The sequence below is a fragment of the Mytilus trossulus genome, chromosome 3 (assembly GCF_036588685.1).
Source record: "Mytilus trossulus isolate FHL-02 chromosome 3, PNRI_Mtr1.1.1.hap1, whole genome shotgun sequence".
Lineage (NCBI taxonomy): Eukaryota > Metazoa > Mollusca > Bivalvia > Mytilida > Mytilidae > Mytilus > Mytilus trossulus.
This window is the reverse complement of record NC_086375.1, coordinates 88,945,776-88,964,066: the sequence shown is the minus strand read 5'-3', so window position 1 is coordinate 88,964,066 and position 18,291 is coordinate 88,945,776. Positions and strand designations below refer to the sequence as shown.

The 18,291-nt window shown below is 36.6% G+C and overlaps 1 protein-coding gene across 2 annotated transcripts; it reads left to right on the top strand.

The window, feature by feature from the left end:
- Positions 1–45: 45 nt before the first annotated feature.
- Positions 46–17,242, top strand: LOC134712763 (solute carrier family 23 member 2-like). Of its 2 annotated transcripts, XR_010106319.1 has the most exons (11): positions 46–286; positions 759–857; positions 1,101–1,258; positions 1,583–1,722; positions 1,901–1,953; positions 4,254–4,435; positions 5,913–6,063; positions 13,797–13,953; positions 14,361–14,510; positions 15,493–16,138; positions 16,901–17,242. XR_010106319.1 is itself a non-coding variant. In XM_063574611.1 (10 exons), the coding sequence occupies exons 2-10, from the start codon at positions 771–773 to the stop codon at positions 15,669–15,671; spliced, it is 1,257 nt and encodes a 418-aa protein (XP_063430681.1). In that variant the 5' UTR covers positions 46–286; positions 759–770; the 3' UTR covers positions 15,672–17,242. The 2 variants fall into 2 exon arrangements, 1 of the variants encoding a protein (XP_063430681.1); XM_063574611.1 differs by having other exon boundaries at positions 15,493–17,242.
- Positions 17,243–18,291: the final 1,049 nt, after the last annotated feature.

The window sequence follows — 18,291 nt, the reverse complement described above, 5'->3', positions numbered from 1 at the left end:
ACCAAGTGACCTTCACATACGTAAGGTAGAAGAGGGATGTAAACATCGAAAACATTTCAAGTGTGAAATCAAATTGAACCAATTGTTTCAATTTAGTACAATTAGGTAGTATATTTTATTTAGAATTGACCGTTTTCTTTTGCCACTAAAAACTCATGCATTTTTCATCAGGATAATGCATGGTGCTGATACTGAAAGTTGAAGGATGTTAGCTGTCATATAAATACAATTTTTTTTTCATAATTTTGTTAAAAGCAAAGTATTTTACCAGAACACTTGAATACAGGTATGTATATATATATAATATATACAAACTTATGATATTTGAAAATATTTAGATTGTTTTTAAATCAACTTATTCACTTTTTTCTCATAAATGTTATATAATTCCAGAATGTAGGACAGAAGGTCGCAGAACAAACAGTCACAAGTCAGTTTGAGATTATTTTTCTATGAATAAGAATCCATTTATTTAAACTTTTTTTTTATATAAACATGACGTCTGATGAGGGTATTGTCAATTTCGTATTTTATAGATCCTCTATTGACAGGAGAGTTTCAAACAAGTAAACATACCGTCCCAAGAGGTCACTTTTATTTGGACTACGTGAATACATTATACAGTTATAGTATCATAAGTATGTAGAAAACGAAAATGGCAAACGACACTGTGGAACTTGACTTGAAGATAGTTATTCATCATTACCGTCACTTTTAGGTGTTTATTTTCCAACATATATATTCTATCATTATTTTAGAAGGTTATTGAGATGGAAGGCAGACGGACATTATCAGGACTACAATACAAAGTAGAAGACAATCCCCCATGGATAACAACAGTATTTCTAGCTTTTCAGGTAGTTATAGGATATTCTTATATATATTCAAAACACACAGATGTAGTTAAAAGAAACCAGTTACCTTGCATGTAACACGCTTGTCAATAGCCTATGGTAATATCACTGAAAGACTCCCCCTTAATAATTGAAAACTATTATTCTTCATTCACAATGATATCTTTGTGCAAATAAGACACACCCATTCGGGCTAATGGCAAGTATACGTTGTATCTTCTCATACTGTACGTTGTATATTTCCAGCATTATTTGATGCTTCTTAGTTCGAATTTAGCCACTCCTAGACTAGTTGCTATAACCATCTGTGCTCAAGGTGACGTAGAGGTCGCGTCCATTCTATTAGGGAACATGTTGTTTGCTTGCGGTATCTGCACAGTCATTCAGTTCTTCTTTGGTGTAAGGTAAGTATCATTATCAGAAGTTGTGAACATTTTAACTTCGATGGAGATAATATTAATGATTCATGATATGTTTACATTCCTCGTTTAATTGTATATACTTTAAACTCTGTCGACCAATATCATATGCATGTCTGTTTCAAAAGACATAAAAATAGAATTCATATATAATGTTGTGACTTGCAACACATGTTTCTAAACCTACCAACGAAGACCAATTAGCATATGTTTTTTCATCTCGAAAACATATATTTTTATGAATTTCCATGCATGCTACTAATTAATTTGGATTTAATGATGTACAAAATTGTTACTTTTATTTCATAGACTACCTATTGTTCAGTGTCCACAATATGCGTATGTTGTTCCCGCCATAGTGCTCACGTCGTTTGACGAATGGAAATGTCCAGACATATCTGTTGCGTCATCGAATACGTCAAATGTTGTTATAACTAACTTTACATTAGGTAAGGTATCAATTTATACACTCTACTCAATATGTATCATGCAGATTGCAATTGGCTGTATATCTTTTAAAAACAATATATGTATTGTTTGCATTACCAACCATCGTTATACAACCTGCTGATATTACCAATGACAATACATGTATAAAATAGTCAATATTATTTTTTTCTGTTTAAGGTAATTTTACAGACATTAATGAACAACCGTATTGGCAACAACGTCTTAATATGGTAAGGTTTAAATGCTTCAACTCAACTTTATAAAGTAACTTAGCAATTAAAATTCTAAGGGATAACACTAGCCCTTCTCTCTAGATCCAAATGGAAGTTGTATCACTGCTGAAAAGTCAATCTTTGACTGATTTGTTTATATTATTTTTCTTTTGTAAGAAAAGCCATATAAAACATGATAATGTCCGTCAAAAAATGTATTACTAAAACATCAACAAACATGCAATTGTGTTGGACTGTATGTTATGCTTGATGATGTGTTGTTGTTGTTGTCTCACTATTACCGATAACCAAGTGCAAAAGTAAGCTTTTTTGAGTAAACTGACAAATCTGGCGTTTTGACATTTTTACCTATTATGTCTGTTTGTTTTGTTCACACATAGTTGTCAATACAATGAAATTTTATGCGAATGTCACACAAGTGAGAGGTTTAGCTAGCTAGAAAACCAGATTTAATCTACACAGATAAATGCTTGTACTAAGTCAGGCATATAGTCCTAATTAAATGGGCATTCAGAATGTGAATATATATGTTCAAACTCTTTTAGGTCATTTTTTAGTAGCAATAAACAAAAAAACTATGTTAATTGGACATGCTTTGATACTATGTATGCCCTTGAATTTTTACTGGATAACATTTTTGTTCGCTTTGGGGATTCCGTATATCGTCAGATTATCGGAATTCCAATGGGGACTAACTGTGCACCACTTATTGCGGACCTCTTTTTGTATTGTTATGAGTTACAATTTATGACAAAAATAAGCAAAGATCCATCAAAACAACATCTGATAAACAAATTTAATAATACTTTTAGATATTTGGATGATATTTTGGCTCTCAATAATGACGACTTCAGTATGTATATTATTGAAATTTATCCTGCTGAACTTACTTTAAATAAAGCTAATACTAATAATGACCACTGCCCTTTCCTCGATCTTGATATCTATATCACGAACGGAAAGCTGAATACTAAAATTTATGATAAAAGGGATGATTTTTCATTTCCTATCGTTAATTATCCGTTTTTAGATGGTGACGTTCCCTTGTCACCATCTTACGGTGTTTATATATCTCAACTTGTACGATTCGCTCGTGTTTGTAACCATGTTTTAGATTTTAACGAGAGAAATTTATGTATTACTGAAAAATTATTACAACAGGATTTTCGATATCACAAACTAGTCAAAACATTTACTAAATTTTATCATCGGTATAAAGACATCATTCGTAAATATAGCTCAACATGCAGACTTTTTATACGTTCAGGTATTTCACATCCAATTTTTTATGGAAATATTCTTTATAAAGCACAAAGGTGTCAGTATTCACCTCAGAAACTTACAAAACCTTTAAATAGACTGATTAAGAAGGGATATAATTACGATACTGTTGTCAAGTCATTAAAGATTGCATATTTTGGCGTTAATATTGAGTCACTGATAAGGTCTTTGCGTCGGAACTAAAGACATTTATTCTAAAAACAGTTGTTGGCATGACACGGGTTATGTTCTTCTCATATATGTTATGATGGTATGATACTAAACCCCTAACGGGAAGGATTGTGCCTGATGGTCATATGATGAAATCATAATCTTTCAGTCAGTTAAATTGAAGTCTGGAGCTGGCATGTCAGTTAACTGCTAGTAGTCTGTTGTTATTTATGTATTATTGTCATTTTGTTTATTTTCTTTGGTTACATCTTCTGACATCAGACTCGGACTTCTCTTGAACTGAATTTTAATGTGCGTATTGTAATGCGTTTATTTTTCTACATTGGTTAGAGGTATAGGGGGAGGGTTGAGATCTCACAAACATGTTTAACCCCGCCGCATTTTTGCGCCTGTCCCAAGTCAGGAGCTTCTGGCCTTTGTTAGTCTTGTATTATTTTAATTTTAGTTTCTTGTGTACAATTTGGAAATTAGTATGGCGTTCATTATCACTGAACTAGTATATATTTGTTTAGGGGTCAGCTGAAGGACGCCTCCGGGTGCGGGAATTTCTCGCTACATTGAAGACCTGTTGGTGACCTTCTGCTGCTGCTTTTTATTTGGTCGGGTTGTTGTCTCTTTGACACATTCCCCATTTCCATTCTCAATTTTATATGACATTTGTTAACTTATCCTTTCTTTAATGTATTTGAGCTTTGATTACGGAATTTCAAATTAAAATTTCATCGGAATTCGGTGTTTTTGTTATTATACGTTTTGCGTTAAGAGCTCGGCTTATTTCAAAAGTAATTGAAATAACGACAAAAAAAATGATAAATGAAAAACCGAATCTGAACTATATTTTGCAGATAACTGGTTCACTTATGGTAGCTTCAGTATTTGAGATAATATTGGGAGCCAGTGGTATCTTAACGATTTTACTTAGATTTATTGGCCCCCTAACCGTCGCACCAACTATCATGATGATGGGGCTTGGTGTGTTACAACCAGGCTATGAACTGGCTGGAAGTCACTGGGGTATTGCATTTGGGTAAGTGTATGGATTGGCTGGAAGTCACTCGGGTATTGCATTTGGGTAAGTGTCTTACATTATACAACTAGGCTATGAACTGACTGGAAGACACTGGGGTATCGCATTTGGGTTAGTGTCTTTACATTATGATGGTTGTTTGTAAATGATTGATATATTTCAAAACACTATGAAACCACTTTTAATGACTTACTGTTAACATTATTGCTTCATTAGAAAATAGTATCAACAGGAAGATAAAAAACATGACAATGTTTTATAAGACATATTCACTTCAGAACCATGGCGATGATTGTAATGCTGTCAGAGTTTATGATATTTATATCAGAATCATGGCTATGATTGTAATGCTGTCAGAGATTACGATATTTATATCAGAATCATGGCTATGATTGTAATGATGTCAGAGTTTACAATATTTATATCAGAACCATGGCCATGATTGTAATGCTGTCAGAGTTTACGATATTTATATCAGAATCATGGCGATGATTGTTATGATGTCAGAGATTACAATATTTATATCAGAACCATGGCTATGATTGTAATGCTGTCAGAGTGTACGATATTTATATCAGAACTGTGGCGATGATTGTAATGATGTCAGAGTTTACGATATTTATATCAGAATCATGGCGATGATTGTAATGATGTCAGAGATTACAATATTTATATCAGAACCATGGCTATGATTGTAATGCTGTCAGAGTTTACGATATTTATATCAGAATCATGGCTATGATTGTAATACTGTCAGAGTTTACGATATTTATATCAGAACCATGGCGATGATTGTAATGATGTCAGAGTTTACGATATTTATATAAGAATCATGGCTATGATTGTAATGCTGTTAGAGTTTACGATATTTATATCAGAACCATGGCGATGATTGTAATGATGTCAGAGTTTACGATATTTATTACAGAATAATGGCTATGATTGTAATGCTGTCAGAGTTTACGATATTCATTTCAGAACCATGGCGATGATAATAATGCTGTCAGAGTTTACGATATTTATATCAGCATCATGGCTATGATTGTAATGCTGTCAGAGTTTACGATATTTATATCAGAACCATGGCGATGATTGTAATGCTGTCAGAGTTTACGATATTTATATCAGAATAATGGCTATGATTGTAATGCTGTCAGAGTTTACGATATTTATATCAGAATCATGGCGATGATTGTAATGCTGTCAGAGTTTACGATATTTATATCAGAATCATGGCTATGATTGTAATGCTGTCAGAGTTTTCGATATTTATATCAGAATCATGGCGATGATTGTAATGCTGTCAGAGTTTACGATATTTATATCAGAACCATGGCGATGATTGTAATGCTGTCAGAGTTTACGGTATTATCAGAACCATGGAGATGATTGTAGTGCTGTCAGAGTTTACGATATTTATATCAGAATCATGGCTATAATTGTAATATGCTGTCAGAGTTTACGATTTTTATTTCAGAACCATGGCAATGATTGTGATGCTGTCAGAGTGCATACCCAAGTTCAATGTCTCTTTACCATGTCATGTTATACTAACTGCCAAGCAAGAAGCATGTACCAAGAAACAAATACACAAAAAGACAGAAATTGTTGCCCATAAGATGTTCTCAGTAAGTTAAACAAAAATGGCAGCAGTAGTATACCGCTGTTCAAAAATCATAAATTGATTTAGAGAAAAAAAAATCTAAATACCAACTTAAACCGTGGGAAAGACATGAACTATGAAGAGGAAAACAAAGAAACAACAAAACACTGAAGAGCAACAAAAATCAAACGGCAATGTAACATCAATGGAATCGAACTATTAGATGACAACTGCCATATTCCTGACTTGTTATAGGACAGAAACAGCCTTGCATTTCCAATTTAGATTCGATGTTGTTATTGTGTTACAGGGGATAACCTCTGTAAGTGTGGTGTGGTAACGGTGTGACAGGTGATAATCTCTATAAGTGTGATTGGGTTACTGTGTGACAGGTGATAATCTCAGTAAATGTAATGTGGTAACTGTGTTACAGGTGATAATATCTGTAAGTGTGATATGGTTACTGTGTGACAGGTGATAATCTCTGTAAGTGTGATTGGGTTACTGTGTGACAGGTGATAGTCTCTGTAAGTGTAATGTGGTTACTGTGTGACAGGTGATAGGCTCTGTAAGTGTGATTGGGTTACTGTGTGACAGGTGGTAATCTATGTAAGTGTAATGTGGTTACTGTGTGACAGGTGATAATCTCTGTAAGTGTGATTGGGTAACTGTGAGACAGGTGATAATCTCTGTAAGTGTAATGTGGTTACTGTGTGACAGGTGATAGTCTCTGTAAGTGTGATGTGGTTACTGTGTGACAGGTGATTATGATAATCTGTGTAATTGTGATGTGGTTACTGTGTGACAGGTGATAATCTCTGTAAGTGTGATGTGGTTACTGTGTGACAGGTGATAGTCTCTGTAAGTGTGATGTGGTTACTCTGTGACCGGTGATAATCTCTGTAAGTGTGACGGGGTTATTGTGTGACAGGTGATAATCTCTGTAAGTGTGATGTGGTTACTGTGTGACAGGTGATAGTCTCTGTAAGTGTGATGTGGTTACTCTGTGACCGGTGATAATCTCTGTAAGTGTGATGTAGTTACTCTATGACAGGTGATAATCTCTGTAAGTGTGATGGGGTTACTCTGTTACAAGTGATAATCTCTGTAAGTGTGACGGGGTTATTGTGTGACAGGTGATAATCTCTGTAAGTGTGATGGGTTAACTCTGTTTCAGGTGATAATCTCTGTAAGTGTGACGGGGTTATTGTGTGACAGGTGATAATCTCTGTAAGTGTGACGGGCTTATTGTGTGACAGGTGATAATCTCTGTAAGTGTGATGTGGTTACTGTGTGACAGGCGATAATCTCTGTAAGTTTGACGGGGTTACTGTGTGACAGGTGATAATCTCTGTAAGTGTGACGGGGTTACTGTGTGACAGGTGATAATCTCTGTAAGTGTGATGGGGTTACTGTGTTACAGGTGATAATCTCTGTAAGTGTGATGTGGTTACTGTGTGCCAGGTGATAATCTCTGTAAGTGTGATGTGGTTACTGTGTGACAGGTGATAATCTCTGTAAGTGTGACGGGCTTATTGTGTGACAGGTGATAATCTCTGTAAGTGTGATGGGGTTACTGTGTTACAGGTGATAATCTCTGTAAGTGTGATGTGGTTACTGTGTGACAGGTGATAATATCTGTAAGTGTGATGGGGTTACTGTGTGACAGGCGATAATCTCTGTAAGTTTGACGGGGTTACTGTGTGACAGGTGATAATCTCTGTAAGTGTGACGGGGTTACTGTGTGACAGGTGATAATCTCTGTAAGTGTGATGGGGTTACTGTGTTACAGATGATAATCTCTGTAAGTGTGATGTGGTTACTGTGTGACACGTGACAATCTCTGTTAATTTGATGTAGTTACTGTGTGACAGGCGATAATCTCTGTAAGTGTGATGTTGTTACTGTGTTACAGGTGATAATCTCTGTAAGTGTGATGGGGTTACTGTGTTACAGGTGCTACTCTCTGTAAGTGTGATGTGGTTACTGTGTTACAGGTGCTACTCTCTGTAAGTGTGATGGGGTTACTGTATGGTTATTGTGTTACAGGTGATAATCTCTGTAAGTGTGATGTGGTAACTCTGTGACAGGTGATAATCTCTATAAGTGTGATGTGGTTACTGTGTGACAGGTGATAGTCTCTGTAAGTGTGATTGGGTTACTGTGTGACAGGTGATAATCTCTGTAAGTGTAATTTGGATACTGTGTGACAGGTGATAGTCTCTGTAAGTGTGATGTGGTTACTGTGTGACAGGTGATAGTCTCTGTAAGTGTAATTTGGATACTGTGTGACAGGTGATAGTCTCTGTAAGTGTGATGTGGATACTGTGTGACAGGTGATAGTCTCTGTAAGTGTGATGTGGATACTGTGTGACAGGTGATAGTCTCTGTAAGTGTGATTGGGTTACTGTGTGACAGGTGATAATCTCTGTAAGTGTAATGTGATTACTGTGTGACAGGTGATAGTCTCTGTAAGTGTGATTGGGTTACTGTGTGACAGGTGATAGTCTCTGTAAGTGTGATGTGGTTACTGTGTGACAGGTGATAGTCTCTGTAAGTGTAATTTGGATACTGTGTGACAGGTGATAGTCTCTGTAAGTGTGATGTGGTTACTGTGTGACAGGTGATAGTCTCTGTAAGTGTAATTTGGATACTGTGTGACAGGTGATAATCTCTGTAAGTGTAATGTGGTTACTGTGTGACAGGTGATAATATCTGTAAGTGTGATATGGTTACTGTGTGACAGGTGATAATCTCTGTAAGTGTGATTGGGTTACTGTGTGACAGGTGATAGTCTCTGTAAGTGTAATGTGGTTACTGTGTGACAGGTGATAGGCTCTGTAAGTGTGATTGGGTTACTGTGTGACAGGTGGTAATCTATGTAAGTGTAATGTGGTTACTGTGTGACAGGTGATAATCTCTGTAAGTGTGATTGGGTAACTGTGAGACAGGTGATAATCTCTGTAAGTGTAATGTGGTTACTGTGTGACAGGTGATAGTCTCTGTAAGTGTGATGTGGTTACTGTGTGACAGGTGATTATGATAATCTGTGTAATTGTGATGTGGTTACTGTGTGACAGGTGATAATCTCTGTAAGTGTGATGTGGTTACTGTGTGACAGGTGATAGTCTCTGTAAGTGTGATGTGGTTACTCTGTGACCGGTGATAATCTCTGTAAGTGTGACGGGGTTATTGTGTGACAGGTGATAATCTCTGTAAGTGTGATGTGGTTACTGTGTGACAGGTGATAGTCTCTGTAAGTGTGATGTGGTTACTCTGTGACCGGTGATAATCTCTGTAAGTGTGATGTAGTTACTCTATGACAGGTGATAATCTCTGTAAGTGTGATGGGGTTACTCTGTTACAAGTGATAATCTCTGTAAGTGTGACGGGGTTATTGTGTGACAGGTGATAATCTCTGTAAGTGTGATGGGTTAACTCTGTTTCAGGTGATAATCTCTGTAAGTGTGACGGGGTTATTGTGTGACAGGTGATAATCTCTGTAAGTGTGACGGGCTTATTGTGTGACAGGTGATAATCTCTGTAAGTGTGATGTGGTTACTGTGTGACAGGCGATAATCTCTGTAAGTTTGACGGGGTTACTGTGTGACAGGTGATAATCTCTGTAAGTGTGACGGGGTTACTGTGTGACAGGTGATAATCTCTGTAAGTGTGATGGGGTTACTGTGTTACAGGTGATAATCTCTGTAAGTGTGATGTGGTTACTGTGTGCCAGGTGATAATCTCTGTAAGTGTGATGTGGTTACTGTGTGACAGGTGATAATCTCTGTAAGTGTGACGGGCTTATTGTGTGACAGGTGATAATCTCTGTAAGTGTGATGGGGTTACTGTGTTACAGGTGATAATCTCTGTAAGTGTGATGTGGTTACTGTGTGACAGGTGATAATATCTGTAAGTGTGATGGGGTTACTGTGTGACAGGCGATAATCTCTGTAAGTTTGACGGGGTTACTGTGTGACAGGTGATAATCTCTGTACGTGTGACGGGGTTACTGTGTGACAGGTGATAATCTCTGTAAGTGTGATGGGGTTACTGTGTTGCAGATGATAATCTCTGTAAGTGTGATGTGGTTACTGTGTGACACGTGACAATCTCTGTTAATTTGATGTAGTTACTGTGTGACAGGCGATAATATCTGTAAGTGTGATGTTGTTACTGTGTTACAGGTGATAATCTCTGTAAGTGTGATGGGGTTACTGTGTTACAGGTGCTACTCTCTGTAAGTGTGATGTGGTTACTGTGTTACAGGTGCTACTCTCTGTAAGTGTGATGGGGTTACTGTATGGTTATTGTGTTACAGGTGATAATCTCTGTAAGTGTGATGTGGTAACTCTGTGACAGGTGATAATCTCTATAAGTGTGATGTGGTTACTGTGTGACAGGTGATAGTCTCTGTAAGTGTGATTGGGTTACTGTGTGACAGGTGATAATCTCTGTAAGTGTAATTTGGATACTGTGTGACAGGTGATAGTCTCTGTAAGTGTGATGTGGTTACTGTGTGACAGGTGATAGTCTCTGTAAGTGTAATTTGGATACTGTGTGACAGGTGATAGTCTCTGTAAGTGTGATGTGGATACTGTGTGACAGGTTATAGTCTCTGTAAGTGTGATGTGGATACTGTGTGACAGGTGATAGTCTCTGTAAGTGTGATTGGGTTACTGTGTGACAGGTGATAATCTCTGTAAGTGTAATGTGATTACTGTGTGACAGGTGATAGTCTCTGTAAGTGTGATTGGGTTACTGTGTGACAGGTGATAGTCTCTGTAAGTGTAATGTGGTTACTGTGTGACAGGTGATAGTCTCTGTAAGTGTAATTTGGATACTGTGTGACAGGTGATAGTCTCTGTAAGTGTGATGTGGTTACTGTGTGACAGGTGATAGTCTCTGTAAGTGTAATTTGGATACTGTGTGACAGGTGATAGTCTCTGTAAGTGTGATGTGGTTACTGTGTGACAGGTGATAGTCTCTGTAAGTGTAATTTGGATACTGTGTGACAGGTGATAGTCTCTGTAAGTGTGATTGGGTTACTGTGTGACAGGTGATAATCTCTGTAAGTGTAATGTGATTACTGTGTGACAGGTGATAGTCTCTGTAAGTGTGATGGGGTTACTGTGTGACAGGTGATAGTCTCTGTAAGTGTGATGTGGTTACTGTGTGATAGGTGATAGTCTCTGTAAGTGTGATTGGGTTACTGTGTGACAGGTGATAGTCTCTGTAAGTGTGATGTGGTTACTGTGTGACAGGTGATAGTCTCTGTAAGTGTAATTTGGATACTGTGTGACAGGTGATAGTCTCTGTAAGTGTAATTTGGATACTGTGTGACAGGTGATAGTCTCTGTAAGTGTGATGTGGATACTGTGTGACAGGTGATAGTCTCTGTAAGTGTGATTGGGTTACTGTGTGACAGGTGATAATCTCTGTAAGTGTAATGTGATTACTGTGTGACAGGTGATAGTCTCTGTAAGTGTGATTGGGTTACTGTGTGACAGTTGATAATATATGTTAGTGTAATGTGGTTACTGTGTGACAGGTGATAATCTCTGTAAGTGTGATTGGGTTACTGTGAAACAGGTGATAATCTCTGTAAGTGTAATGTGGTTACTGAGTGACAGGTGATAGTCTCTGTAAGTGTGATGTGGTTACTGTGTGACAGGTGATTATGATAATCTGTGTAATTGTGATGTGGTTACTGTGTGACAGGTGATAATCTCTGTAAGTGTGATGTGGTTACTGTGTGACAGGTGATAGTCTCTGTAAGTGTGATTGGGTTACTGTGTGACAGGTGATAATCTCTGTAAGTGTAATTTGGATACTGTGTGACAGGTGATAGTCTCTGTAAGTGTGATGTGGTTACTGTGTGACAGGTGATAGTCTCTGTAAGTGTAATTTGGATACTGTGTGACAGGTGATAGTCTCTGTAAGTGTGATGTGGATACTGTGTGACAGGTTATAGTCTCTGTAAGTGTGATGTGGATACTGTGTGACAGGTGATAGTCTCTGTAAGTGTGATTGGGTTACTGTGTGACAGGTGATAATCTCTGTAAGTGTAATGTGATTACTGTGTGACAGGTGATAGTCTCTGTAAGTGTGATTGGGTTACTGTGTGACAGGTGATAGTCTCTGTAAGTGTGATGTGGTTACTGTGTGACAGGTGATAGTCTCTGTAAGTGTAATTTGGATACTGTGTGACAGGTGATAGTCTCTGTAAGTGTGATGTGGTTACTGTGTGACAGGTGATAGTCTCTGTAAGTGTAATTTGGATACTGTGTGACAGGTGATAGTCTCTGTAAGTGTGATGTGGTTACTGTGTGACAGGTGATAGTCTCTGTAAGTGTAATTTGGATACTGTGTGACAGGTGATAGTCTCTGTAAGTGTGATGTGGATACTGTGTGACAGGTGATAGTCTCTGTAAGTGTGATGTGGATACTGTGTGACAGGTGATAGTCTCTGTAAGTGTGATTGGGTTACTGTGTGACAGGTGATAATCTCTGTAAGTGTAATGTGATTACTGTGTGACAGGTGATAGTCTCTGTAAGTGTGATGGGGTTACTGTGTGACAGGTGATAGTCTCTGTAAGTGTGATGTGGTTACTGTGTGATAGGTGATAGTCTCTGTAAGTGTGATTGGGTTACTGTGTGACAGGTGATAGTCTCTGTAAGTGTGATGTGGTTACTGTGTGACAGGTGATAGTCTCTGTAAGTGTAATTTGGATACTGTGTGACAGGTGATAGTCTCTGTAAGTGTAATTTGGATACTGTGTGACAGGTGATAGTCTCTGTAAGTGTGATGTGGATACTGTGTGACAGGTGATAGTCTCTGTAAGTGTGATTGGGTTACTGTGTGACAGGTGATAATCTCTGTAAGTGTAATGTGATTACTGTGTGACAGGTGATAGTCTCTGTAAGTGTGATTGGGTTACTGTGTGACAGTTGATAATATATGTTAGTGTAATGTGGTTACTGTGTGACAGGTGATAATCTCTGTAAGTGTGATTGGGTTACTGTGAAACAGGTGATAATCTCTGTAAGTGTAATGTGGTTACTGAGTGACAGGTGATAGTCTCTGTAAGTGTGATGTGGTTACTGTGTGACAGGTGATTATGATAATATGTGTAATTGTGATGTGGTTACTGTGTGACAGGTGATAATCTCTGTAAGTGTGATGTGGTTACTGTGTGACAGGTGATAGTCTCTGTAAGTGTGATGTGGTTACTCTGTGACCGGTGATAACTTCTCTAAGTGTGATGTTGTTACTCTATGACAGGTGATAATCTCTGTAAGTGTGATGGGGTTACTCTGTTTCAGGTGATAATCTCTGTAAGTGTGACGGGGTTATTGTGTGACAGGTGATAATCTCTGTAAGTGTGATGGGGTTACTTTGTTTCAGGTGATAATCTCTGTAAGTGTGACGGGGTTACTGTGTGACAGGCGATAATCTCTGTAAGTGTGACGCGGTTACTGTTTTACAGGTGGTAATCTCTGTAAGTGTGATGTGGTTACTGTGTGACACGTGACAATCTCTGTTAATTTGATGTAGTTACTGTGTGACAGGCGATAATATCTGTTAGTTTGATGTGGTTACTGTGTTACAGGTGCTACTCTCTGTAAGTGTGATGGGGTTACTGTATGGTTACTGTGTTACGGGTGATAATTTCTGTAAGTGTGATGTGGTTACTGTGTTACGGGTGCTACTCTCTGTAAGTGTGATGGGGTTACTGTATGGTTACTGTGTTACAGGTGATAATCTCTGTAAGTGTGATGTGGTTACTGTGCTACATACTGACAATCACAGATGTATTCCCTGACGGAGAAGATGTTTATGGGTATCATGCACGTACAGACGTAAGAGACAACCAGCTGAAAACAGCACCGTGGTTCTCCTTTCCATATCCAGGTAACCTTATTTTAGTGCACATATATTTATAGTTGTAAATGTATTGCCTTCAAAAAGGACCTTGCAGAATAGTAAATCCGTCTAAACTCAACTTTACCTGACGTAGTCGGAAACGATGGTTACTTAAAAGTTCTATAAACTTATCAACAAGATGTATTATAAACCAATTCCATGCCAAAGAAGTTCAACTATCTACTAGTACTGCCTATGGGGAAAGATGAGGTGAAAACAAAAATGAAATGTTACCGGTATGCTTGAATAGATCTTAAGAATCTCTTTCATTAAATTTTGAATATAGAACATCATTTACATAGATGGTAGTTAATGTATTGATTCATAGAGAATCCGGTATCACATTTGTGGCACACAGATCAGATCAAAGCAACATTAAAATTATGATATTACAGGAAAGTTTGGAATGCCAACATTTAACTCTGGATTGTTGGTTGCATTTATCGGTGGTGTATTCACATCAACAATCGAATCTATCGGTGATTACTACACATGCGCAAGAATTGCTGGCGCAGTGCCTCCTCCACCCTCTGCAGTGAATAGAGGTATGCGTGAACTTGTTATATATTTCACTCATTAACCAGGTATTGACAATTTTAAGAAATCAGAAACTGTACAATATTACATAAAGGCAACAGTAGTATACATATGCCGCTGTTCAATAGTCAAAAATCAATTGAGACAAAACAGATCCGGATAAAAACTAAAACCAATAGAAACACATCATTAACAAGAGAAAAACAATGAAACAATTACACTGAAGTGCAACAAAAACAAACGCCAATGCAACATACATAGAAACGATTTTTTGATAGCAAACTGTCATATACCTGACTTGCTACAGGACACTTTAAGGAAAAAAATGTGGGTTGAACCTGGTGTTGTGGCAATCCAAACTTCGCGCTTTATGGCAATGTTAAATATACCCCTAAAACGACAACATTTTGTGTCAGGAATACAGTACAAAAAATTCAAGTAACTCAGGACAGAGAAATACATACATATCACTTGAATTGTCTTACATTGTCTTACATTGTCTTATCGGGGCCTTTTCTAGCTGACTATATTCGGTATGCGCTTTGCTCATTGTTGACAGCCGTACGGTGACCTATAATTGTTAATGTTTGTGTCATTTTGGTCTTTTGTGGATAGTTGTCTCATTGGCAATCATACCACATCTTCTTTTTTTTATATAAATAACATAATAGTACACTTCGAAATGTTAGCCACAGAATAACAACGAATACCTAAAATTAATTTAGGATAGTACACAGCATAATAGAATAACGAACTATACTTCACACGAATGTATTAACTCCACAACAAGTGACGCCACGGGTAAATTTCTATATAAATCGAGATCATGTTTGAAATTATTTTATTTGATGTTTTTTTACAACAATTAGAAGAATATTACTATTGAACAAGTTGTGTAAGTAACTTTGTAATTATTTAATTTTGTCGGGTCTTTTTCTAAATTAAAATGTGATTTATTTATTGATCAATTTGATGGTCTTAATTCTTTAGGTATCTTGATAGAGGGAATAGACTGCATAATAGCTGCATCTGTAGGTGCTGGGTTTGGCGTAACTTCTTGTAGTCAGAACATTGGAGCTATTAGTCTGACAAAGGCAAGAATATTTGTCATAAAGAGAGTTATTAGTCTAAAACGGATAAATGCAAATATATTGGAGCAACAAAGATAAAACGTATATGAAAACAGGGGCCATGTGTTTGAAAAAGGCTAAACTTTCTTTTGTGAATTGCTAATATGCGATTATTTCTTATCCTAACATTTGGAAATTGGCAGTTTTCTGTCGGGTAGAACGAAATGGATTCAGTTTACTCAAATTTTGGGGCATGGCATTTCTTTTTTCAGTTTTTTAAAATCCCAATTATTTAAGTTTTGCAATCTCACAGAACACACATATTATATCATTGGCTTTTTCATATTTCGCAGAAAACATACATTTTATAACTTTTTCTTTCGTTTAACTGTACATTGTATGTCTTGTTAATATTATCGTACTTGACCTAATTTAGGTTGGTAGTAGAAGGGTTGTATTGATAGCTGGTATTCTAATGATGATATTTGGCTGTTTTAACAAATTCAGTACCTTAATGGTTACCATACCAGATCCCATAGTCGGTGCCTCCTTCATTGTACTATTTGGTAGGTACTAAACCTGTGGTGTAGGCAGCTTAATTGTATAAACACGTCTTTATATTATTACAATGATAAAACGGCAGACAACAAAGAGTTTGTCCATATTACATGGATGCCCCACTCACACTATCTTTTCTATGATCATTAAAATTGGGATAAAAACTTTAATTTTACATTAAAATTAGAAAGATCATTTCATAGGAAACATGTGTACTAAGTTTCAAGTTGATTGGACTTAAACTTCATAAAAAACACCTTGACAAAAAACTTTAACCTGAACCGGGCCAGACTGACGAACGAATGAACGGACACACAGACCAGAAAGCATAATGCCCCTACAATCGTAGGTGGAGCATAACAATATGTGTGGAAGTACTTTTTCAACTGGTCCAAAGTGCATGTAGCTTTTCTTAATGTCATTAGGCATAAGAACAAACGTGCCAAGTGATGAAACATTGAAATCTGTTACTTTGATTTGACCGATTCCTAAGAGCAAATTTTTTAAATGATAATAATGTGAGGACATTTTCTTAAAATATAGTTTTCAATATATAGAATGTTTAAATCAAACATTATGTGCACGTTTAATACTTTGTTTGTTCATATTCTGACATGTAAATAAGTTAATATCATGGGACGGAATTCTAACCATAATTGGTACCAATTCAACAACAGGAATCTGTTTAAAAAGGTTAAGTTTGAGTATTGTATTAAGATTAGTCTACCTGCTCTCTACTGTTCAATATCTATTTTCAAAACTTATGTCAGGAGTGCTGGCAGCTGTTGGAGCCTCTAATCTACAATATGTTGACCTTAACTCTACCAGAAATATGGTAGTGTTTGGTATCTCTCTGTTCATGGGCTTTGCTTTGCCAATATGGACACAACAAAATGAAGCCATTTTCAAACAAGGTAAATTTATATCAATTTTACATAAACTGCATACGTTATAAAGCTGTTTAAAAAAAAATAACACAGCAATAGTTTCTACTTGAATCTTAGTATAAGGACATCTTGGTCCAGCTTTCTTTAAAAAAAAAACAATTTTCTTTCAGGGAAATTGAACTGAAGTATAAAATTATTCAAGTGTTATCACAAATTACACGGACTGCAAAGGGAATATGTGCATTGAAGGACTCCCTTGAAGTAATAAAAGTGATTTTAAGGATAATATGTATCCAAGTTAAACATACATGATTTTTACTCGAAAGGAAGTATGTGACTCATATTGAACAAGTGGGTCTCATAATTAACTCTTTCTTCCAAGATTAAAGGTTTGTCATTTCCTAAGCAAAACATAAAACATTTATGGTAGTGAGTTCATTTATTGATGATTACATAAAATCTTTGCCCTTTGTAGAAAAATTCATTTCATCCTATGTATAAATTTTTGGGGAGGGGCTTCATACAGCATTGACAGACATAATATGTAGTTAATATAATATTTCAAACAGACTTGAATTCATTTGTTAACAGGTGATGGAAATGATAAACAGGTATTGTTAGCCTTATTAGGAAATAGTATGTTCATGGCATGTTTTACAGCACTGGTCCTTGATAATGTTATTCCTAGGTATAACTAATACGGCTTCTACTCAAACCTGCTCCAATTAATAATCGTCATGGTAAACAGGTATTGTTATCCTTATAAGGAAATAGTATGTCCATGGCATGTTTTACAGCACTGGTCCTTGATAATGTTATTCCAGGTATAACTAATACGGCTTCTACTCAAACCTGCTCCAATCAATAATCATCATGGTAAACAGGTATTGTTATCCTTATAAGGAAATAGTATGTTCATGGCATGTTTTACAGCACTGGTCCTTGATAATGTTATTCCTAAGTATAACTAATACGGCTTCTACTCAAACCTGCTCCAATCAATAATCATCATGGTAAACAGGTATTGTTGGCCTTATTAGGAAATAGTATGTTAATGGCATGTTTTACAGCACTGGTCCTTGATAATGTTATTCCTAAGTATAACTAATACGGCTTCTACTCAAACCTGCTCCAATCAATAATCATCATGGTAAACAGGTATTGTTGGCCTTATTAGGAAATAGTATGTTCATGGCATGTTTTACAGCACTGGTCATTGATAATGTTATTCCAGGTATAACTAATACGGCTTCTACTCAAACCTGCTCCAATCA